Below are 25,046 nucleotides of genomic sequence, written 5' to 3'. Positions count from 1 at the left end.
CTGATTCTTGTTTTGATATCTGCTTACACCACGTACACAAGCTGCAGCTCCAGTGAAACTCTCTACTGTGACTCAGCACATCTATCAATGCCTTTTCTTACCAGCAGCATGCTTTTGCCATTTCCCACTTTTCGTCTTGCCTGACATGCTGTCAGACTGCAGGGAGAGATAACATCTGACCGGGTTTACACAGTCTGAAAACTTGTTTCATCATATAATTCAATCTGGTGTCATCTAACTGTGAGCCGTTTCATCACAACACAGCACAGCATTTTGCATTGTCATGATGTTTCGTCACATGACATGTGCCTTATCTCATCTCACCTCTAAATTCAGACTGATTTAGTCTGATATCTGAGAGTCTTTTCTTCTTCTTCTTCTTACAGGAGTTTTCATTAGTTAGGTGTTGGTTTTATACAAGCAACCTGTCCATATGTTGAGTGAGACATAAAACCCTAAAGAAATCCCCATGCGTACAGGGGGAATTTAACCGGGTCATTTAGACAAATCCTGCTGTTATGTAAAGCAAGGGCCAGATTGTAGTAGAATACAAGTCAATTTAAAATTTAAAATGCTGGTCAATGTGTTGTACACTCAAAAGAATAAGAGTAAAATATTGGAAGCAAAACAGTAAAATCTATACAAACGTAAATAACAGCAACAACAAAAAGGAATCTCAGTGCCAAAGAATCAAAAGGAGTCTCGGAGAAGTCAAGAGGTGCTGGGATCCTGATGTAAAAGGGCAGCTTGTTCCAAAGTGTCGGCACAGCTGTGATAAAAGCCTGATCTCCTCTGTGCTTTAATCTGTAACCAGCAGCATCTGGTCAGATGAGCTCAGCTTGGGAGTGTGCAAAAATTGAAATATGTTTACCGCTGTGCAGCATCCCCTCCTCTTTTTACAAGTCTGTTGTATGACCCAATGTCATCTTTGCTGTGAGTCATGGTAGATTAGGGCCAGACATAAAAAGGTTTTAATATGAATAAATTATTACAGGTTTGCGTCACACTGACTTAATGCTTCCTTTTACCTAACAACAGTGAATTAAAAGCCTTTCTGGGGCCTTCCTCTGTCACTACTCTGCTTCTGACGTGTGGAAAAACTTACTGATAACGCACTTTCTTTTGAGAGTGTATATTTTCAGGAACCTGTTTAGAAGACTTTAGACCTTTTAACACACCAGCCAGGCCTTATCTTCTTCTGGTAATTCAAATATGCCAAACAAAGCTTTTCCACAACAAACCAGCTTGACAGATAGGTTAAGTGATGGCAGCGTTGTTTGTTTGAGTTGCATGTTCCACACTGCATGCTCTCCCTTCTCTCACATAGCCTGTTTCACCTCTGTTACTACCTCCTTTGGCAGCTTAGAGGCATATAAGCAGCAGATTAACCTTGACCCAGATTGTGATTACATTTACACATAACACCGATGTGCAATGTCCTGGCATAAAAGTCATATTTGGAAAGGCCTGACAGTTTTTCTCTTTCTCTCTTTCTCTCTTTCTCTCTTTCTCTCTTTCTTTCTATCTATCTATCTATCTATCTATCTATCTATCTATCTATCTATCTATCTATCTATCTATCTATCTATCTATCTATCTATCTATCTATCTATCTATCTATCTATCTATCTATCTATCTATCTATCTACCTATCTATCTATCTATCTATCTATCTATCTATCTATCTATCTATCTATCTATCTATCTATCTATCTATCTATCTATCTATCTATCTATCTATCTATCTATCTATCTATCTATCTATCTATCTATCAGTCTATCAGTCTATCAGTCTATCTGTCTATCTAATCTATCTATCTATCTATCTATCTATCTTATTCTGCTCTATCTTATCTGGGTCACTTTGGGCCAGTCGAAGGGCTCAGGTGAGATGACATCACCCCTCCGATCAGCGGTGTGACCTCAGCTTGCATCATCATGAATTTCTAATAAGTTTACCAGCCAACCAGCAGAGGTCTGCACATCAGGTAATGAGGCCTGACTGCATCCAGCCAATCAGATTGCAGCTCACAGATTACTGCCTGCTGTTCAGAGAAAATCAATAATGTAGACACACACACACACACTTGCCCTGAGCCTGCCCGTACCATTATGTTAGTGAGTGATGAGGCTCAGAGGCAGATAGGGTACTAGAGAGAGAAAGGCTTGCACAGAAGTGAGAAAGCAGAGGAATCCAACGTGCAGGAGATATAAAGTGAGCGTGGAGTGAGAAATCAAAGAAGACAAGATGATCTCAGTGTTGCATGTGATTCACTGCCAGTAGTTGTGAGTCACTGCTGTAGCAGCAATTTAAAACCAGATTGAATCAGATTATTACCCAGTTTACCTCACATGCCACTCAAAGTCACATCTCTGTAGGCTTTATCGAGTCTCCAAACAGCAACGCTGACTCAGTTCTCACGCTGATTATTTAGTTTCAGCTGCTGTTTGTCTTCTTTTTTCCTGGTCAGGTCTGCAGGGCAGTCAACATTCCCTCTATGGATTTAGTTAAACACCAGAGCGCTAACTCTTGTTTGTTGAAAAGAGCATTAGTGGGAATACAGATTAGGGTCAAAGGTGGCAGCAGCATATGGGCTGGCATTTGGTGCTTTTGCTTTGCAGAAGCAGTCGTTGTAAACCTGATCTAATCTGCTGCTTCCTCAAACTGAAATTGTTTGTTCTGTAACTCCTCTTTGATGAACATGATCTTTCGGTACAGACTAACCTGAAGGGGAACCTGAGCAAACAAAAACTGCTTAGTCACAGTTTTATGGTGGAAGTTTTTTGAGACAACCCACAAACCCCTGATACGATCATCACAGATCAACAACTCTACCAGAAATGTTCCATCGAGAGGAAAATTTCAACCTCTGACTTGTACTTTGGGAGACATAACACAACTCGATGCCAGCTCAGAGATCACATGACCCAAGTCATAGTGTTACTTGGCAGGTTTCACAGAGAGCAATCAAAGCTTTGTGTTAAAGACTAATGTGGTTGTGGTGATACTCCTGATTTTGAGAACTACTTGACTGATTAAAGTTGCATTTAAATATTTAAAAACTGAGGAAGTAGTAAGCACCGTTTTTCTCCTCGACATGTTTTCTGAGGCTCTGAAGGGATGTCAAAAATATGTCATAGTCACCAGATTATCTACGACTTTCTATCACGCTGTGGTAAAGACAAATATTGTGTCGGCAGATGACTCATCAGCCGGGTTTCATTTTGCCCCTAAAGTTTTGTTTTGACATAATGCAGCATGAATACCTCTTACTGATCTGAACAGAGTTCAGTTTTTCTTACATGAAATACACACTAGGTGTCCCTCAAAAGCCCGTTATTTAACTGGTTCTAAAATCAGAGTACCGTAACTCTGTGACCTACAGCTTTACACCATTATTTGACATCACAGACATGCATGAAGAAAATGTGATCATGTGATATTCAAACGAGATTCAGATGAGATTGTTCTTCCCAATCTGGAGTCAAGAATGAGCCTTTGTTGTTTTTGTTACCCACTTGGAGTCATGACTAAGCTGCTGACCATTTTTAGATGTTGATACACTGATAAAATGATGATTAACTAGATGTTAAGTACTTTAGATAAAGCAGCTATTGTAGTGAATGTTTACAGACTTATGGATCGACTCAGATACCCATCAGATCCATTATTAACTTCCTTCTTAGTTAAATAAAAATAAATTAATAGATTACATCTTTTCCTGCAACCTGCTGAATTTCAGAGCTGCAAAATGAATAAATGAAGAGAAAAAAACACTTAAGATTCTGAGACACACAACAAAACAAACTGCTCTTTACAAAGTTGTTCAGGATTGTTTATGAGAATCTTTTGAGAATTTCTAGAAGCACACAAAATAAATTTGGTGGGTTTAAAAACGCATATTTTAAAAGAATATCTGAATTTTGAGATATATGAAATGAGATATGCATTGAAACTGCCTTCAGATAATCACAACAATATAAACATGTCAATGCTTCACATCAGATAAATAATGAGTAATGTTGAATTTACTGATCAGCCATGACTTAGACAAACAAAAATCAATAAGGAGAGATCAACTAAAAGAATGGAACAAACTTCACTGATGTGCAAGAGATGTCAGTGACATGAACTGAAGAAAGGGATGGGATAGGAACCCCACTGCAGTCTAGATGCTAGTGGTTGGTGAGCTGAGTTAGGAGGTGGCAGGGAATCAGGAAGCTGTAGAGATGGGGAAGAACATCAGAGAACAGCAGCAGGTCTCAAACAAGTTGAGGACATGGCAACAAAACGCTGGAGAAGTAAAGAAGCAGCTGCAGGAACTAATTAGGTTGATTGGCAACAAGACAGTGATATGATTGGATATAAAAAAGAGCCCTATATTAGTGCCTCTGGAACTGGAAATCTGCACATCTGGAAAGACTCCATCAATGCTGAAAGGTATAAACAGGTTTTAGAGCAACATCTGCTCCCATCCAGATGACATCTTCTTCAGGGAAGGCCTTGCATAATTCAGCAGGACGATGTTAAACCACATCCTGCATCTGTTCCAACAGCATGGCTTCGTAGTCGCAGAGTCCAGGTGCTGGACCCGACCTGCCCGCACTCCAGATGTTTCACCACCTGAAAACATTTCAAATACAACAAAGAAGACCCAGGACTGCTGAGCAGCTGGAGTCCCCTATCAGACAGGAGTGGGACAAGGTTCCTCTTCCAAAGGTCCAGCCGCCGGTCTCCTCAGTGGCTAAAACAAGAGGGGATGCTGCACATTAAAACATGGTAAACACGGACCTGCCACAACTTTTGAGAGATGCGCAAACTCTATCATTTTCAACAGCTGATATATCTTTTATGTTCTACTGAGAATAAAGGAGAGTATGAGATTTTAATTATCTTCTAAATAGGAAAAAATCTCCTTCTACTCATATAAATTGCCAAATAAATGATAGGAAATGAACAAATGTGCTTTTCATTTGTTATCAGTTGAAAAATAAAAGGAAGAAAAGCATATTCTGGCAGTGACATTAGATAACTCTGTTTGCTTTGGCTGTAGTAAATGAGTTCTCAACCAATAAAAGCAGAGTCAAAGTCCAAATTCTGACAATCCACAGCTTTTGTTTTCCGTTTCAGAGTTTCAACAAAACCCTGCAGGATGTTTTTTACAGTTTCCGACAGATAAAAACTACCTGCTCCACTTCTGGAGCGAGGGTCAATGAAGGGCGTCGTTCAGCCAACACAGGCAGCTCATGCAGCTCAACAGCGGGGGGAATTCCAGCTTCACACCACAAACTGGGCAAAGACGATGGATCAGGGTGGCGAAAGAACAAAAGACACCACAACAAAGTTCAAACCGTGACACACTGTCATGTGGTTCAGGCTGACTTAAGCTGAACCTGTTTTGCAGTTCTGAACGTGACTCTGCCCAGCAGCACTTTTGTGGAAAACAGCGTCATCGCACAGTTACTCAGCAAATAAAGGCCTTTTTCATTGGAACAAAGCCCTCATTCTGCCGCACAGTATAAATCAGCGTGTTATGTGGGCTCTGGCTCTATTTTGGGATACCAGAAATTATTGCATCAGCACAACTGGCGCGGTGACACGTTTCATACCTCTGCACAAAACAAGAGTTTCAGCATCTGTTGTCTGGATCACAAGGTCATGAGGCTGCAGCTGACTTGCAGTGCTGTTGAAACTAAAAATTTCTAAGTCACCACTTACTGTCACAGTGTTTAAAATCACAAGCTGTTCCTACTCATGTGCTTATTTGCCCAGACAGTGTTTGTGCCCTGACTTCTTTGGAATATTGGGACTTTTTTCTCAACTTATATTCACTATATCAGGTTCTTTAGAGGTATAAATATAGAACTGGCTCAAGAACCAGCGCTCACTGAGCATAGGTGGGTTCTTGGCCAAACAAGAGTATCAGTAACTTAGCATTTGTCCTGCCATGCACTGTGAACGGTGGAGCTTTCATATTGACAAGTGTGTGTCCTTCCAAATTAAGTCCAATCTAATCAGTTTGCGTCAGCTTCCATTTTAAATCTCAAGGAAAATCAAACCTCTCAGGCCTCTCCTAAATGAGAGATTTCAGACCTTTGTACCGCTTTCCATGACATATTCTATATAGATTGATTTGGAAAATGACAATTATACTGATTTAAAACCAAGCCAAAGCATCTGAATACTGAATGATGCCATGCAAGGCTTTTAGGTTAAAAAGCTGATATGTATTTTGTAGGTTCCTCTAAAACTGTTCATATTTCCAGGGTTTCCACCTATGAATTTACGGCCAAATTTCACTTCACAGGATCTACGTATCAAGCTTGTTCCCATTAACTGGTTGGGAGTGAACATTTTGGGATGCTTAATGGTATCAGAATATGCTGGTTTAGGCTATGCTGAGCATGGCGTCGTGGTTACTAACTGGAAACAAAGCGTGAAGGAACAATACTGTGTTCCTTTTGCCTTTGGAGCTCAGAGAATGTGAATGACTTCACGGCCAAGTTGACCACACTCCAGTTGCATGTCCAGTCGGGTTTGATCCCCGACCAGGCTGCCCAATGTCCACAATGGAAGCTGGAGACAGGACACTGAGCTGTATTTTGTGCATACATGACTGTTCAGTACTGCATCATATGTTATTGAGGCACCAGCTGATGAAAGCGGTGGTAAATAGTGTATGTATTCAGCTTTTAGCCACGTTGTATTCTTAAGTTAAACAGGATTCTCTGACTTTCGCAGTTGGAAAACTGAATTTTGGGGGCTATAAAGTTGACTTTTTTTTACTTTCAAAATTTCAGAACCTGTAACTTTGGCCATGTAGCCGACATAGTCTCACCAGAAACTGGGGAATAGTAACATTTGTCCACACATCTAATACACAGCAGTTTGACTGTTCGGGTGTAAATTCAGTGAGAAATTGAGGCAACGTTTAAATAGCTGTTTTGTGTTGGGTAGCATCTAGACCAGTGAGTATTACCCTGTTAGTCTGGGAACATTTTAGTTTTTTTAAACCTAACATCTGTACATTCAATTTAAGGATTTGAGCCAACGATATTACACTTGAAGACCAAAAGTTGCACTTTGACCTATTGAAGCGTGGCAGCTGTCAGCTGGAGCAGAAACGTCATCAGTAGCACAACAGGACCTGTATCTTTTGTCATTTTGAGGTTGCTACATATTTTTCCATGGTCTGTCTGTATTTTACAATCTGTCATGTGATCTTGATGTAATATGGTGACGACACGGTGGTTTGGTGCTAAGAAGCAGTTCTCCAGACTCATGCAGGCCAGTTTAAACTAGAGATTCTGATCTGACCGTACATGTGAGCATGAGCACATTCGTCTCTGTGGTGGATCGCCAACCTGTCCAGAACGTGTCCCACCTCTCACCTGACGACGGCTCGGATAGACTTCAGCTCCTCCGTCACCCTGAACAGGATGAAACGTGTGTAGAAAATGAATGATTGTTTATTATTCTTTCATGAGATGAAATCTGCAGGCTGACACAGCTGATTGTGATCAGACACGTGAGGGACATATTTCTAAAGCTCTGTTTTCAAAAAGATTGATGAAACCAAACTAATGTCACACTGCTGGGGTTTACAGTGAGTTTAGGGAGTAAAGACAGATCGTTTGAGTCGAGTTTAGGATTGAGGTAAAGGCAGAAGGTGGAATTAAGACAATCTCCTTAATTCTGCAACTCTTAGCTACCAAAAGAAATGATCAAGTATAAATCTCAATAAAAATCAATATCTGAAGCATGTGACTGAATGTATGATACTCAATTGACTTATTTCAAATATTTACAAGTTTAGATGCAGTAAATCTCCTAACAAATGAAAGTGTCACACCTTTGAAAGAGTACAAAAGAAGAACCTTGTGATCCACCCACCTCCCTCCTCTGAATAGGGTAAAAATTCAGATGGATCAGGGGAGAAGATGAAGTCATGTTGAGTCACCCTCAACCAGGAAGAAAATCAATGTGAAAAGCTGCACGAAGACACAAACACTGACTTCCAGTCATAGTGATAATGATTACTGGTGTTTGGATGCTTTTCCTTCCTCTCAGCTGCTCAAACTCACATGCAACCATGGCTGCTGAAACACAACAACCTGAAACTCTCAAACCCTTTTCTTATCTCGTGTTTTGTTGTGCTGCAGCACTTTATGTCACTTCACTGTTTCCTCTTTGGTCAAAGTTTGACCTTGTGGTCACAAACCAGATTCTCTGACCTTTGGGATGCAGCATCATACCTGATAATAATTAACCACATGAAAGATCTCTCTGACAGTTCCTCAAGTTAAACCCACTCCTCGTTTGTGAAATTGATTCATAACATGAAGCAAAATCATTTGATACTTGAAGACCGCTGAATTCAGGTCAGATTTCCAATAATCCTTGTGTAAGTTTCACCAAACATGGCGTCCCTACGGAGCAATGACTGTTTCTTAACTGTACAGCGGGGGTGCTGTGTTTATCTCTAATGCAGTGGAAAAAAGACTGGTTCCATTTTGGGAATTTGCTCTTTTGTAAGACTTGGAAAATGTTGTGTTGCACCATGAGAGCTTCAGCAGCACATTATCTTATCTTATCCATGAGCCACTTTTTCCAGTGTGTCTGATTTCAGAACGAAACTGTGTATAGCTGCAGGATATCACCTCCTGTTGACTCAATAATTTCACTGTTTACTTTTCCACATTCGTGCACAACTAATTTCTTTATATATTACCAGAAAATCAGGAAATGGGCTGATCTTTTAAAACCTGTGCAAACATAAATGCAAACACAGCATATGAGGCAAAAACAGAGTTTGTACAGTTCTAATGAGCTTAAAGTCCATATTTGTTCTGAACATTTCTTTCAGCCTGAACCCTCTGAGACGAGCTTTCTGTCATTTCTTTAAGGAGTCTTCAGGAATAGTTCTCCAGGCTTCTTGAAGGACATCCCAAAGCTCTTCTTTGGATGTGGGCTGCCTTTTGTTCCGTTCTCTGTCAGATGATCCCACACTGCTTCAATAATGTTGAGGTCCGGGCTCTGGGGAGGATTCATCCCTCCATAAGACCTGTTGCCACTGATTTTCAGTCCACTTCTTGTGTCATTTGGCACAGCTCAGCCTTTTCTCCCTGTTTCCCTTCCTTAAGAACGGCTTCTTGACAGCCACCCTTCCATGGAGACCATTTCTGATGAGGCTTGGGCCAACAGTAGATGGATCAGCTGAAGGTCCAGATGCATCTCTCAGGTCCTGTCAGGTCACAGCTGGATCTTTTCCTCTTTCTTAAGGACATCACTTTCAGATCCTGTTCATCTGCTGTAGATAGTTTTTTAGCCCTGACACTTCTTCTGTTGTCCTCCACTTTCCTCAAATGTTTTAAGGACACACTGCACACCATGCTGAGATATGCCAAGTTTTCAGCTAATAGCTCTTTGGGAATCACCTTGTTGCTGCAGAAATCCTATTTTCTGTCTGTCAAACTGTGTTTTCTTTGCTGTTTTTCATGGATGCAACTAAAGAAATGGGAACAAATGATGTGTCTTTGTGACAGGCTGCTGGTAACAAAGTGCCTAAAGATCCAATTTAAAATGGCTTCTTTGCTAAGTTGTCTGTTCTGTGTCGACACAACACTGGTTCATCCCTTGAGTTAGGAGCCTTTTTTCTGCTTGAATGGTTCATAGGTCAGAGTTAAGTGGTTTAACAAAGAAATACACATTCCTCTGAAGATGGTCAGATAGGACTGGACTTAAAATGAGTGAAAAAGCAGAAAATGTCCAAAGAAAACTTTCAGACAGCCTGTGAAACTATCTACAAATCTTAGACTCTAAAAACAATATAAAGTCAGTTTATGAAATCACGTTCCATTTATTATCTCTTCAGCAATTTCCCACAAACAAACATTTCATCTGTCATTCCAGACACTTGGTTGCATAAGGCAAAATGTCTGACTATAGTTTACATTCTCAGCACTGCTAATGACATAAGCCACGAATCAGGAACTAAGCTGAGCAGTTACCTGATGTTTCTCATGTCTGAGAAGGAAATGGACACAAATCTGTCAAGTTACTGCGCACACCCACATTCACAGCTGTAGAAACACCTCAGGATATCAACAATGATTCAGCAACCCTGCTTCAATCTCTCATTTATCTTATCATTTTAAATCCTGAGGATTTACTCTTCTTAGGAAACAGAACTGCTGCAGCGATAAGCTCTGAGGAGTGCTTTTTACTGCGATTGAAGGTCTGTGGAAGAGGTTTCTGTAGCTGGGATGTGACATGAAAATTTCAAACACAAGACAGTCCTTGTGTTTGAACTGAAAATAACCAGGAAACTGGTGATGCATTAAAAGAAAACACCTCCAGCTGACTCAGTCACCTTAAATCAGTGACCCCTGGGAATCTCAGGGACTGCGTTTCTCTGCTCTTACCATAAACAGTTAGTTCATTTAGGTATTTACCAGCTGTGAACACACCTGATTTACGTAACTCCTCTTTCTTGGATGAGCAATCTGGAAATATGCAGCACCGGTGGTTAAGAGGAGGATGACTGAGACCTGTGGGGGCATTTATGACCCAGATGTCTGGTCTTTGCATAGCAGTTTAGTAACATCCTCACATAAGATATCTGAAATCATGTCAGACTTTTAAAGTAAAGCATACAGAGAAAAAAAGGGCTAAAAGGAAAGAAATGGGAGAAAAGACAGATAAATATCTCACTTCAGAGATAATATCCTGTGACATAAGTGGGAAAATTGTTAAAAGGTAAAGTAGAATAGATGGAAACCAGGATGTATCACTGACAGTAAAACAAACTGTGCAAACTATCTTGAGAAAGGAAAGTTGAGAAAGGAAAGTTGAGAAAGGAAAGGGTGCAGAAGCAGAACGACTTCAGCATCAGTTGAAGAAAAGTGACATCGTGTGGACAGAACAAAAACTGCTCCAGATTTGGGACTTTTTCCAGCTGTTTGGCCCACAGAAAGGGAACTCTGTGGCTGATCTTATAACAGAGCGCTTTAGAAATTCATTCACAGAGATTCTGACCACATGTTTCACCATCTTTCAGCTGCAGCAGGATTCTTCCACTATGGAGACGTTTGGATTTAAAAATAGTGAAAACTGTGAGAAATGCATCAACATAAACGCACAGATCAACCCTCACCGGTCCATCTGCCTGCTTTAATGTTAGAAAACTCCTCGGATCTTTAACTACTTCATGAGCTTGCTCAGTGACAGCTGAAGAAGACGTGAACAGACAGGAAACACGGAAAGACGAGAATCATCCTAAAAAAGTCCAAATTAACTACAAATGCGTCAGTATCATCTTTGAAAAAGTAGAGATCAGCAGTGAACAGAGGTGATCGCTGCCCACTGCGCACTCTGGAAGTTTTAGTGTCCTCAATCTCATCTCCCACCGCTCAGGGAAAATAAAACCACATCACGGGATTGTTCGGACTCCACTTCCCATAATGCAATGGTTCTATAGCTAACCGCAGGCTTTGCTATGACCACAAAGCCAGCGCAGGTCTCTTCATTCTTCTTCCTCCCCCAGGTTGATGATCCGCCTCGCTGCTGTTAAATGAGACCACACAGATGCTTCTGCTGCTTGTCGAGGACGTTTTCCTCCCAAACCTTCATCTGCAAGCTGCTGAGAGGACAGCATGTCCAAAGAGAGGAAGAAGGGCTTGACGGTCTGGGTAATCTTTTCTCTCTGGAGTCCACCTCCTCCTCGTGTTTGTGCATCCTGGTGATTATTTCTGCAGCTCCTGCGGCGTGCTGAAGGTTTCGTAAACGTTGGCTGCAAACTCCTTCACCTGATCGTTCATCAACAAGTCCTGGAGTATTTACAGATAAATTATACACGGTTAGCTCAAATGGAGAGATGCTCTTACTTGAGTTAGTTAAGTGTAAAAATGACAAACGTTTGACTTCAAACTGCCAGATGATTTTAGTTGTACATGAGAACAACTTTTACCATTATAGGAAAAGAATAACTGCATCAAAATATACATTTTAAACAGTATTAATAGTTGTAAAAAGCTTCCAGAATGAGCCCAGAAACACACAGTTATCCCACTTTGAACTGGATAACAGAGCCGTGTCTGTTGATTGATTAGCATTCAGCAAATAATCACAAACAAGCAGCAAACACACGGTGGACTTTGATAAGCTCACAGACAGCTGAATCGCTCTGTTAGCAAACACACCAGACCAGTTCAGCCTGAAGTGCTGCTGCTGCTCCAAACATTTGCCTAAAGCTCAAGGCCGTAAACAACAGAAGTGACTGCAAAAAATCAACAGGTCTCCTGTAACCTTTGTGTGTTTCATCAGAGAAAAGCAAAGTTTACCTGAACAAAGTGACTGGGAGTGTCACTGCAGATGGTGTTGATCTGACCGTTGATGATGGGGATGATCTTTGCCAGCGGCAGACTGACTGCAGACAGACTGAACACACACACACACACACACACACACACACACACACACACACAGGCAGAGATCAAATGCTTGCTCAGACATAAATGACCCAAGTTGATTTCCTAACATACATGAGTCCTGCAGGCTGCAAGGAAACGAGCATCGGCAGCATTCGCTCTGAATTTCTTACGTATATTATGTTCAAAGAAGAAGAAACCAGCAAGCATGAGCTATATAAAACACACAGGGTGTGTAAATGCTGCCTTGTAAATATGTATTATTGTGGTAATAGAACAGATGTGAGAGGTCTTCATTCTGACCAAATGTCTGCGCCTTAAAGAAAACACAGCCAGCCCAACGAGTCCGTGAAGAATCAACCAGCAGCTGTCAGCTTTATGCTCCGACTCTGAGAGAGAAGACGATCACCAAGTCTGTGGCAGCATTCAGAGACGAGGATTCTGTTTCAGCACACCGTGGGTTTGACAAGCTGCTGAAGAAGCTCTCTGTGAACACGGCATGCCCCACAGACACGGTGCCACCAGCACTCTACAGACAAATTACAGACCAGGTAGAAGAGTGGACACCTGCTGCGTGGGTCTCTCTGACAGTGATGCAGCTCTTTGTAATTAAACCGGATTTAATACCGGATTTTCCGCACCATAAGGCGCACCTAAAAGCCTTAAATGTTCACTAAAATCAGCCGTGTGCCACATAATCCGGTGCGCTTTATGTGTGCACCGGATTCCAAAATCTGTCACGGATACCGCCATTTTGAATTTACCACGGGAGCGCCGAGCGTTCATCGGGGCATTAATCCCCCTGCATCACTCACCGCTCTCCCTTCACATCGCTCACCGCCACCTACACTTTTGCCGCGCCTCTTCACTCTGTACATTGGAAATGAAAGGCAACTGGCCACTCCCGTCGCTCGCTTTGTGTTCGGTGTGAATCCAGGCGGGTCCCAGCCATTCAGTCTGAATGGGGCGAAGGTTGTATGGAGCTCGTACTCAGCGATTGAATCGTGTCATCATTAATGCTTCTGCCCATGTCCCAGTGAGCCTGCTCTTCAGTCTGAGATGGGTGATGTGCAGTTTATAAGTTTATAAAGTGTAAAAACCACAGATGATGTTGTCCTTGAGCATCGGACCATTTCCCGCTGACACAGAGACGTAACACATGCACTACGTGTGCTGGCAGCGATAAACCAATCAGAGAACATTAGGTAATACCTTATAATCAGGTGCACCTTATGTATGGGTTCAGTACAGAAATGGACCCCAATAATTGAGGGTGAGCTTTATAATCAGGTGAGCCTTATGGTGCACAAAATATGGTTCTTTAAATATCCTAAAATTAGGATTTACAAAAAAAGAAATGTGAAAAAGTAAAATAAGAGGAACAAATAAAAAGGCAGATGGTGTATTTTCTTATGTAATTCACCTGAAAGGAGTCCGTCTCCTTAACCGGTCGATATAAAGAGACATCAAGATGAATTGTTAACAGGTAAATCGTGTTGAATCGTGAGCGACGCTAAGATTCGCAGCTCCAGTGTTCATGTGTGAAGGCAACATGAATGTTTTCTCTCTTCATATGCCTGTTAATCTGATCCTTAAAGTCCACATTAGACCGGATCACTGTTGTTTTCTCATGCAGCTCCAAAACTTTTAATGTTCCCACGTCCTCGTGGCAGAACGTTTCTCTGCCCCCCTTTCTTTCTTTTGAACGATGTACGCCACTTCAGGGCAAAATCACAACGAGGGTTTAGTCAGTTATAACTTTAGCAAGGGTCCAGTGAATTAGTTAGTCCACAACATGTCTCACATCCATAAAGACTGTCTAAGTTTCCTGACCTTGCTTCTACTTCAAATCGTTCAAGAACAGTTTTAGATTTACTTGGGGTTTGTTTTTTTAGGCGTTTTAGGTGAAAATTACTGGAATTTTAAGGAGTTAAACAGATCTATAAACAGGATGCTGGCTGTATATTAGCTCTATTCAGAGAGACTGTCGCATATGAGCTGATAAAACAGGGTCAGCTGCTTACCTCTCAGGTGCTGAGCTGGGTGCAGAGTCACCAGGAGGCGGGCGGAAAAACTCAGCCAGGTTGTCAAGGAGACGAGAGAAACCCCGGTTCAGGCAGACGTTGAGAACAGTGATGAAGTCTGGACTGAAGTGACACACAACACCAGTAATCAGCCTTTCCAGCTGCACAAACGTGACAATAAAACAACAGGTGTGTGGCCTTTACCTGTCCAACATGTCTCTCGTCTCGTTTAACAGTCTGATGGTCATGACATCATTCTCTGTTAATCCACACGCCTGCACAGATGAGAAGAAAACAGCGTTACGTTCTGGGATGCTTTTCCTTCCCCCCCCGTGAATGAATGCTGCTGCGTATCGTTTTCCACGTGCAGTGACCTGGTCAGCGAGAGCGTTCTCGTCGTCGGCCAACAAGTACCAAGACAGCGACCGCTCAGAGGTGGCCTCCACCTCCGCCCTGATCCAGCTCAGCTGCTGCTCCAGCTCCAGCAGAGACAAACTCTGCTTCAGAGACACACTGGAGTCCAACAGAAAGCTCGTCATCAAAACAGTCACACGTGATGGAAACTTTTACTGGGACCTGCTGTCAGAGTATCTTCTGAACTTTTTCTGACATCTGACAGACTAAAAGGAAAAGTCAAAATAACCTTTAAGTCTGACACTCACCCCCCAAGTGAGTTCTGTACTGCCTTCTTCACTATCATCATCAACTCAGTCAAACCTGGTGAGACAAAGCAGGGAACTTACTGTGCTGACAGACACGTTCAGTGTTGTGCTGTGCTGTGTGTGTGTGTGTGTGTGTGTGTGTGTGTGAGTGTGAGTTCTCTCTACCATCTCCAAGTAGATGTTGAATACTGGACAGGTACTGCTGCTGGACGTCTGGGGGTGCCAGGGGCATCTGTGTGAAGGCAAACACATCCCATCAGCAGAAATTTAGGTAACTTCACCTGTAACTGACACAGTGATCCAGATCTGACTCCGTCAGTGTGAGCAGGTCACAGAGTCTTTAACACAGTTTTCAAAAGAAGCTTTTTTTGCTTTTTGTTAAAGTGAAGGTCACACCATTTGTTTCTATAAAGACATCCCAAGTAAATCCAGGTCCATTTAACCCAGTCTGACCCAAGTGTAGTTTTAAAAAAAGGTTTTGGAGCTTTTCAGGAGTCTCTGAGGACAATAATTATATGAAATACAAACTATCTATATGATTGACTTTGTGCTCAAAGCTAGAAAAATATACTGAGGCTTGAAGTTTAAAAGGTAAAAACATGTCTCATCAGATCTGACAGGAAGATGCTAACAGTCAGTTAGAATACAAATAAAATATAACGTTCTTTACTGTGGCTTATCAACCTCTTTACCAACCACCAACCACACTTTACTTACGCCACAGTAAATGTATACATGGGCTTGTATGAATGTGAGCTGCTGTGTCTTTAGCGCAATACGCTGAGGGCCACCCACCCATTCATAGAGCTACTTCATCCTGAAAGTCAATTATCAAGAGCGTGAGCTGCCAGTTGTTTTATCTGCATCAGTTTTCAAGCCTCAATGAGAGATGCACGACTCTATATCTACCTGGTCGTCATGATTACATCACCACCGATCAGAGCTGGAGCCGACAAACTTACAGATAAACTAATCATTTGATGCTTAACTGAAGAACAACAGATATTAACGTGTGTTAGAGGGGTTTAATCCAGAGTGAAAGGGGCTTTAGTGTGAAAAAGAAAGTGAGAAAAGTCTGGACCAACTATTCACGCTGTCGTCCTTCAGGTTTACTGATGAACTATTATCTACAAACAGATATACATCCATCCGCTTTTTATTCCCCTTTATCCAATCCATGCAAACATCTATCTGCATATGAATGTGTAGGATCTGTGGGCAAGAGACATGAAGCTGTCCGATTTCCCTTCTTGAACCTGACAACCTTTGACCAATCACGTTTGAGCACAATTTAGTTGCATTCATGGTCAACAGTATTTGTTTGGATCTATTTCTATTTCATGTGCATTCACAGGCAGTCTTAGCTGGGATAAAATAGCCAAGACATCCCAGACTGAATGTGAAGGGATCCCCTCACCGTTACACTCTTTCCAACAGAGTTATCCAGGTACAGGTATCCTCCGATGATGTTGAGCTGGACTCTCAGGAGAACAACCAGCATGCAGGTGCTGTAGACAGCCACAATGGTGCGGGTGAAACCTGCATAAAACAAGTTTTTTCATCATAGTTTGAGTCTCCTGTGATGAAAAAGTTCCCACTACTTCTCCTTTCATACAGAAAAGCTTCTTTGTTCTTATCCTAATGTACACTTTAAACCGTGTGAAACATTCTTTAAGTACAAAACACTTACTGATGACCTTCAAATCTTCCCAGATCTCCAGTTTATTGGCAGGTCTGTGAGTAAATGCGAGAGACAAAAAGACGTCACACTTGAATAATTTCTCACATAATCTAATGGAATGCTTATTTGACACAGAGTGGCATATTTAGGCTAAAAAGAATTAGCATCGAAACATAATTAAGTTTAATTTTAGCCTTACTGATACAATAATAAGTGTTCAAAAGTAGTTATGGGGTCGTGCGATACTACTGTATCCAACAGTGATAGAGCTTCTTCTCACTTGGTCTTCAGCAGCGCAGTGAGATTCTCTGAGTTGAGTTGAGTGATAATGGCCTCTCTCAGTGGAGGGAGCATCGACAGCACTGTATCACACAAACACAGTGTGGGTCAACACTAACTCTGCATTAAGCATCTTTGTGCAGAGTATGACTGAAAAGCTCAATTTTGTCATCATGACTGATGATGTTATGTTATTACCGGTCATGTTGCAGGTCCTCTGGTTGCTCTCAAAGTGGAACTGCCTCCTCGCCTGAGCGATGTACTCTGTGGCCTCCTTCTCCTGGATCTCCTTAATCTTCTGCTGGGCATATTTACCAAGGAGGTACACTCCTGAGAAGGGATCAATACACAGAACATAGTCTGAGCTCAGGCACAACACAGGACACGATCCCTCGGTACATTTTCAGACCCACTCAAAATGTTCAGATTTGATCCTGTTTTTTTAAAACAAAAAAAGAAATCAACACAGTTGAGGTCTGGCACTTTCATCAGTCAGTGGCCAACTAAATTATTGTTTTACTTGATTCCATCTCATGTGTTTCATTTAATAGTTTTTAAATGAGGTTTAGAGGCACTTTTTGGATATAAAAAAAAACATCAGTGCAGCACTCCACTAATCAGACAGCCTGCTGAGAATGTGCTCACCATATTATCTGTTTAGGCTGTTTAGACTTTTTCCAATACATAATATTCATGTGATATCATATGTTGCACCAAAACAAAATATATACAAGCATTTATCCCATTAATAATAACCAGAAACAATAAGCAATCTCATCTAATAAAATCCAAGCTGCAGTTAATGTAAAGCTGCATTAATGACCAACATCTACCTGTCAGCAGTTTCAGCAGACTCATGAACACTTGAATTATTAAGGCTGCTAAAATAGGGATATGCTAACAATTAGCATCTACAAATCCTCCTTCATGCACGGCACGTAAACGCATAACTTCAATCATACTGTCTCATATAGACACATCAATATACGTTTATACTTTCAAAGAATTGTACTTAAGTTCGTGACAACCAACAGCCAAATGATTTTAAAAAATAATTGTAAGTTGTTTTTTATCAAACATTTTTCGACTATTATCTCATAGACTGCTCTAACATGTTAAGTTACTTAGAAACTTTCATGACTGATGGAAATAAAACGCGCCGAATTATGCAGGCAATCGCCACGTTTCTTAAACGCTTTTGAAATATATTCTGAGATGCATGTACTCGATTATTAACTCAAAATCATGAAATTTCAAGCTTGTTTTGCGGGGTCTTGAGCGTTGCTATGATCTACTATTAGCACAGTTGCTAACAGGAGCTCCACTTACCTCCAACTACAGCCCCAGTAAAAATAAATTTCCTTTTGTGACGTTTAATAAAATTCCAGACAGACGAAAACATTTTCAGACAGTAACGGTTTCACCAACTTAATATCACAAAACTCTCCGTGTTTTTAACTTTGCGCTAACTCTTTAATAGGCATGTTATCCAAAGAGTTGCTGGCGGTTAGCAGCCGTTTGGTACTATGCTAACTGTCAAGTGCCCAAGTACATTGGTCAAAGTAGAAAAAGCTAATTACATGACAACATCCGGTTTAAATAAAAAAATTAAATATAAAAGTCAGTGTGAAAGTTGTAAAATCAGTTGAAGCTCTACCATGTAGCAAATAGAAAAATTGTTCTGCAAATAATACAATAATATTTCACGTTGAATAATAAATGCCTGTATATGTACTTTTCTCACATCCTCATTTCCATTACTTCCGGTTTAGATGTATGTAACGGTCGATATCTTGACGTGAATAGAAACCCCAGAATGCGCGTGGTCACGTTTGGAAACGGTCCGTTCAATATTATCTTCCCCCTGTCGTTAGTCGTGCTTGCTATCGATACTTCAGTGGATGAAGTTGTTGTTAATTAGTAATTATAAGTAATAGAGAAATTACCAATTGCCACTTATATTCTGATAATTTGACATTTTAAGATTGCAACCGTTTCTATGGGAGCCGAGGTGGACAGTAAAACTGAGCCGCTGGAGGGTTTTTGTCCGAGTGACGCGGAAATTGAGAAGTGGATGTCTAGCGCTTTTGAAATGGTTTGTGATCTTGTGCAAATCAGTCACTGAGGTGTTCGGCAAGGAAACAGAGAATGTTTTGATGTTTCCTGTTTTAATTGCTGTCAATATTACTGAGTTATGCCGTGATATTGAACATATGACTGCATTTGGCTGCTGCAGGCCAGGGAGGCTCTGGAGAATAAAGAGGTGCCTGTCGGATGTCTGATGGTCTACAAGGATGAAGTGGTGGGAAAAGGAAGGAATGAAGTCAACGAGACCAAAAATGTAGGAAAAAAAAACAAAACTTTTTTTTAAAAAGTTCCAACTACATGCATGTTTCTATCAGTTAATAAAACTGTTAGCTTAGCATAAAATGGAAGCGTATCTACTGTAATAACTGTTCCTGGTGTTCTAATAATTAACATCTTTATTCATGTACAGGGCAATGTGCTTTAGATATGGTGAAAGTTTAATCTGATCAGGATTTAAGTTTCCACCACTGGAAAACTGATTTTTATCCAGCAGGAACCAAACTTCCTGTCTTAAAACAGGGACTTTTAAAGGGAATTTGGTTTAAGATTTTCTTCAGCTGACGGACATATTGTCACCGAAGCATGGCAGGGGTTAATGCGTGATGTTTTCCAGGCAACTCGTCACGCTGAGATGGTCGCCCTGGACCAGGTCCTGGACTGGTGTCGCCGTAGCAACCTGGATTTGAAGGGCGTATGTGAGCAAACGGCCCTGTATGTCACGGTGGAGCCGTGCATCATGTGTGCTGCAGCGCTGCGTCTGCTCAGTATCCTGCCCTTACCTATACCCTGTGTGTGTGTGTGCGCGTGTGTTTGCGTGTGCGTACGTGTGTGTGTGTGTGTGTGTGTGTGTGCATGTGCATGCGTGCGGCCTCGGTTGTTGTTGGTCCTTCACCAGCGGTCAGATATTCCGATGGTCGTATACGGCTGCAGGAACGAGCGTTTTGGAGGCTGTGGCTCAGTTCTGGACATCTCCTCTGCAAACCTGCCTCAGACTGGCACCAAATTCAAGGTGTGTGTGTGCTGCTTGTGACGTGTGTGTGTGCACGTGTGTGTGTTCAGCTGGTTTAGTTGTGCATACGTGGAAATCCCTTTAGCTGCGTTCCAAAAACCATTTCCAGCAGCAGATTTCTGCTCCTGGTTTTGAGTTGGATGTTCGGATGTGTGTGTGTGTGTGTCTGTGTGTGTGTCCGTGTACTTTATGTATTTTTGTGTACATGACAGTGTGCATTGTGTGTATTTTCAGTGTGTTTCAGGTCACAGAGCAGAAGAAGCTGTTGAGATGCTGAAGACTTTCTACAAACAGGAAAATCCAAACGGTGATGAGAACAATCATCTCTTCTTCTCTACACTGTCGTTCTGCTTTTCTTTCTCTTCAGCCTTATCCGTCTGTTTTTGTCTCCTTCCTTTTGCTAAATTCATATAATCTGCTCCATGTTTAAATTTATCTTTTTTATCATGTAGTGTTTTATTGAGGGCTCTAAGGCAGCCTGTTGCTTCTGTTTTCATTCTTCTTCTTGTGTATTTTTGTGTTTTTGCAGCAGTAACCATATTAATAGTTTGTTGTTATTAGCTGTATGGTTTTGTCTGAAAGTTAGTTTGTATTTTTGACTTTTTCATTCCATAAAATTAGGTAATGACTGAGTGAAAGGAACCAAGTTAAAATTGAGAGAAAGTACCCTAGTTTTGTTGGAGACGTGACCAGTTTGTGCTGCAGGAATTCTGATGTCAGCTTTGAATCTGCTGAAGTTCAGCTTTCCCAAAAGGCTTCGATTAATTTATGTGCCATGATTCGTTTTGTTTCAGCTGTATTTTCTTTTTTCTGTTTCAGCTCCGAAACCCAGAACAAGGAAGGACTGAGCTTTCTAGATGAAATCCTGTTGTATCTTCCTTTAACTTTTTGTTTGTATTGACCTATTTTTGTAATAAATCATTTCCTGTGTATATTTTTGTGTGATGGCTCCTTTGGTGTAAGTTTCCTTTCAGGTTGTTTGCCAGCAGGGGGCGCAGTGCAACACATTACATCCAGTTACACTGACGTCCACTGAAGAAATGAAACTTTCGTCTTTCGCTGATAAACTTTAAACTTGTGTGGTGCATCGTTCTGCGTTTGTTTGAGACTGACGCTGCAGCTCAGTGTGACACAGTCCGGCCTTTGGACAGAAATCCTCGGTGCGTTGTGTCGGTCTGCAGAGATCATGACGACACTGCGGTTGTGCGCTGTTTGTTGTAAAACAGTCACTTCCTGCTTTTTTTTCTGAGCGAGCCAGACAGCTGTGAGAAACGCTGTGCGTGCGTGCAACAGTTTCTGAGCAACACTCAAAATACACACAGTTCAGACACACACACCCTTGCTGTTGCCCTTTTGGGTGGGTGTGTGTGCGCAGCACGTGCAGATGGAGAAATCTAAAGGAAAATGAGTGTGGGTGTGCGGGTACACGTGTGTGTTTCTGTTGTCCTGATGTTTTCCTTTTCCTGCTGAGTCCAACAAAGAGATTGATGGATTTTAAACTCTTTATCTTGTTTTACTGTTTGTCACCACTTCCTTCCTTCAGCAGCTGATAACTTCCTTCCTTCCTTCCTTCCTTCAGCAGCTGATAACTTCCTTCCTTCCTTCCTCCAGCAGCTGATAACTTCCTTCCTTCCTTCCTTCAGCAGCTGATAACTTCCTTCCTTCCTTCCTTCAGCAGCTGCTAACTTCCTTCCTTCCTTCCTCCAGCAGCTGATAACTTCCTTCCTTCCTTCCTTCAGCAGCTGATAACTTCCTTCCTTCAGCAGCTGATAACTTCCTTCCTCCCCCACTTCCTTCCTTCCTTCCTTTGTTTTTGTTTGCCTCTTATCTTTTTCCTAATTTGTTCGTATAGTTTGTCTTTTCTAACTATTTCCTGCATTTTTTTTATCACTTTATTTTACTTTTTTCATTTCCATTTCCTAGATTCCTTCCTACCATCTTTTCTTCTTTTGTTCAGGTTTTTTATTCTTTTTTTTTTTACATCTTTCAGTGACACCTCGTGTTTCTTCTTCTTGCACATCTTCATTCCCTCTTTCCTCTGTGTTTTTGCTCATTGCTTCCTTCCTTTTTCAGCACCCCTTCCTGCATTTATTCCATTCGTTTCTCTTCCTTTCCTACAGCTTTATTACTTCCTTCTATCATTTCCTCTGTGCCGTCTGTTCCTCTGGACCCCGCCTCTCGCCCAGTGGCAGCTGGGATGGACCCCACCCCCCCGCGACGCTGCATTGGATTAAGCGGGTACAGAAAATGGATGGATGTTTCCTCTGTGACTGAGAAGGTTTTATTTATTTTTTTGCTCTTTTTCTATCACTTTTCTCTTCTCTCCTCCATCTGTCCTACTTTCAGGGCCCAGTTTGAATGTTTGAACATATTTTTCCCCTTTTTTTCATCACTAATTCAGCGTTGATTTTCTACATTTTTTATTTCACTTATCTGACAGACATGTGAAATAGAAGCACAGCAGGAAACAGGAGGAGAAATCTAATACTGTAAACTCAGTAAACTAAAACGATACTGAGCTGCACCAGACTCAGAGGACGGACCCATGAAATTCTGGCTCTGCATGTGCTTTTAGCTTTAGTAATCTTTGTGGAGTCTAGCTTGTAAAAACAAACAGCGCTGACCATTTTTCTCTGACTTTGACGGAGGTAAAAGACCTTAAACACAACCAAGCAGCTTTATTTGTCACGTGTCCTCTCAAACATGTTCTTGCTCTCAGGACAGTTGGACAACAGATGAAAAAGTGTCACTGTTTTGTTCGGCTTTCATCCGATGCGCATGCATCAGCGCAGCTCCTCTCCTCTCCGTGTAAATCTATGCTAATCAATGCAGAGCAGAATATTCCAGAACGTTTTAATGTGTCACCTCAGAGCGGAGGAGCTGACGTGTTAATGAACACACACGCTCACATGCTGCAGAGTGGTTAGCTGTTAAACACTAATGAGCAGAGTGTGGTGAGTCAAACCCTCCTTTGAAAACCGACAGCATGAGTCGTCTCTCACACACACATTCTCACACACCATCGAACACCAGAAAAAGCCGTGTAATATGAGATGTCATGTTGCGTGAAGGTGAGAGGAAGATGAAGATTATCTTTTCTTATTTGGCTGCCAGAGAAGGAGACGGCTTTGTCTTTGACAGGGGGCAGTTCGGTTTGTGTTGACAGGAAGTGCTGCCCTGATGTGCTTTGTTGTTTCACTCCTTCAGCTTCAAAAGTCCAAGAGAAAGATCACAGAAACAATCTCTCTCCAGCGTCCTGCTCAGTGCCGGGGAGGACTCCAACACTGCTGTGCCACACTTCCTCTCTTCACTTTTCATGCTTTATGAGGCAACATCTTCTCTTCCAGTCTTCTCACACATCACTTTCTTTGTCTCAAACCCTCACAGCATTATTTCATTTGTTTTCCTCAATGAGTTCCTCCTGAGTGAACATATCAGTGGCTTCTTTCATTCGTAATAAACTCTATGCCTGCACATCTGGACAGAAGCTTTTTTCTCCTTTGTAACTCATCTTTCATGTGTGACAGCTAACATGTCACTCATTTTATATACAGAACCATGGAAATGTATTTATATCCTGCCAGAGAAACAGCAATTTATTGAAACATGCAAATATAAATTGAAATACAGTACATAATAAAGGTCTGATAAATAAAGGTGCATCTTATCCTCTAAAGCAAAAACAGAGTCAGTATTTGGTTTAGTCAGCATTTTTCAAGATTCAACCAAAGAAATGGAAACAAATTAAGCACGATATAAAGAAATTAGAGGTGGTTTGAGACTTTTGCACAGTACTGCAGGAGTGATTGTAGTTGTGGTTTCCATGATGACATGGCTGGGAAATCAGTTGCTTAAACAGCAAGAGTTTCACTCTGAATCAGGTCAGTCATTAAACATCAACTCAGCATCAAACTGCGATTATCAGCCAAGGTCTTTCCAACATGTAACTGGAACACACACAGTAATGGCAACTCTTAGGCCGAGGCCACATGAATCATTTAAAGAAAACAGTAACAGCTAAATCAGCCTTTTCAATCACAACAGAGCGAATTCTCAAGCACCTCCGGAGCTCTTCACCGCAGTCTGAGAGCAACTCTGCATGCGTCCTGTTAATTAGATTAGCACTGGCACATGCACACATCTGCAGCTCCAATGTAAACAGGAGATAACAGCGGAACACATGATGTGGCAAGCTCAGTCTCTATCGTCCACACGACACCACAGCAAACAGTTCAACATCCTCACGCTGGTCAGCGTTTGCAAAAGTTTAGTTTGTGGGTGAAAACGTAGAAAGAGCTGAGTTTGGTAAAATACTGGTGTGTGTGTGTGTGTGTGTGTGTTTGGATAAAGCCAGGGAGAAGTCTGTGTTACATAACATATTTTAATCATTGCCCACCTTTGTGACTGCTTGTCTAGTTAAAGGTTGGGGGGGGCACCTCACTGAAAATAACGAGGTTTAAGTTTGGGAGTGAAATAAGTTAACGAGCATCGAAACAAGCACCTGAACCTCTCACAAAGATTTTTTCTGCAACTTTCACAGTATTTTTTAAGCCTTTCACCATTGACTAAGAGCACCTTATAAACCCGATGAGCTACAACATGCACACTGAGCACACTGAGCACACATCCACCTAACGCCAGTCCCAAAGGAACATTAACCTTACAGATGCATGGAAGCAGGACGGTGGGCTGTTTATGCCCCGAACAACATCTGCATGTTCAGACCACGTCGAGCAGCAGCCGAACATCCAGACTTTCTTCCACTGAATGGCTCAGAAGGCCATTCAGGGATCAGACTCTGCGTTTTTCTGGATATGCAGAGATCTACAAGCTCCTCAGAATGACCCAGCTTAGGTTTCCCTTCCGCTCTTTGC

The 25,046-nt window shown here is 41.6% G+C and overlaps 2 protein-coding genes across 2 annotated transcripts; one reads left to right on the top strand and one right to left on the bottom strand.

The window, feature by feature from the left end:
- Positions 1 to 9,859: 9,859 nt before the first annotated feature.
- On the bottom strand, positions 9,860 to 18,622 carry pex3 (peroxisomal biogenesis factor 3). Its single transcript, XM_072362483.1, has 12 exons — positions 18,405 to 18,622; positions 17,274 to 17,405; positions 17,077 to 17,158; positions 16,806 to 16,849; positions 16,533 to 16,654; positions 15,281 to 15,347; positions 15,116 to 15,170; positions 14,828 to 14,966; positions 14,658 to 14,728; positions 14,454 to 14,576; positions 12,343 to 12,439; positions 9,860 to 11,829 (listed from the first exon to the last, which is right to left on the bottom strand). Exons 1-12 carry the CDS (start codon positions 18,475 to 18,477, stop codon positions 11,746 to 11,748), a joined length of 1,089 nt encoding a protein of 362 aa, XP_072218584.1. The 5' UTR covers positions 18,478 to 18,622; the 3' UTR covers positions 9,860 to 11,745.
- A 283-nt stretch (positions 18,623 to 18,905) lies between these two features.
- Positions 18,906 to 21,114, top strand: adat2 (adenosine deaminase tRNA specific 2). The gene is made up of 6 exons (XM_072362117.1): positions 18,906 to 19,170; positions 19,312 to 19,416; positions 19,777 to 19,927; positions 20,066 to 20,172; positions 20,407 to 20,479; positions 20,992 to 21,114. The coding sequence occupies exons 1-6, from the start codon at positions 19,075 to 19,077 to the stop codon at positions 21,018 to 21,020; spliced, it is 561 nt and encodes a 186-aa protein (XP_072218218.1). The 5' UTR covers positions 18,906 to 19,074; the 3' UTR covers positions 21,021 to 21,114.
- Positions 21,115 to 25,046: the final 3,932 nt, after the last annotated feature.

This window comes from Leuresthes tenuis, unplaced genomic scaffold, assembly GCF_036924035.1.
Source record: "Leuresthes tenuis unplaced genomic scaffold, fLeuTen1.0.hap1 SCAF_13, whole genome shotgun sequence".
Lineage (NCBI taxonomy): Eukaryota > Metazoa > Chordata > Actinopteri > Atheriniformes > Atherinopsidae > Leuresthes > Leuresthes tenuis.
Note: the sequence above shows the minus strand (reverse complement) of the source record. Positions and strands in the feature narration are given on the sequence as shown.

Bases quoted from the DNA above. Each gene is read 5' to 3' on its own strand.
- pex3 (XM_072362483.1), bottom strand. From the start codon at position 18,477: ATGTTTTCGTCTGTCTGGAATTTTATTAAACGTCACAAAAGGAAATTT. The intron at 15,171-15,280 runs GTAGAGAGAACT...TTGTCTCACCAG, and splicing joins TCAACATCTACTTGGAGATG to GTTTGACTGAGTTGATGATG. The intron at 12,440-14,453 runs GTAAGCAGCTGA...GTGTGTGTTCAG, and splicing joins CCCAGCTCAGCACCTGAGAG to TCTGTCTGCAGTCAGTCTGC.
- adat2 (XM_072362117.1), top strand. From the start codon at position 19,075: ATGGGAGCCGAGGTGGACAGTAAAACTGAGCCGCTGGAGGGTTTTTGT. The intron at 19,417-19,776 runs GTAGGAAAAAAA...GATGTTTTCCAG, and splicing joins AAGTCAACGAGACCAAAAAT to GCAACTCGTCACGCTGAGAT. The intron at 20,173-20,406 runs GTGTGTGTGTGC...GTGTATTTTCAG, and splicing joins AGACTGGCACCAAATTCAAG to TGTGTTTCAGGTCACAGAGC.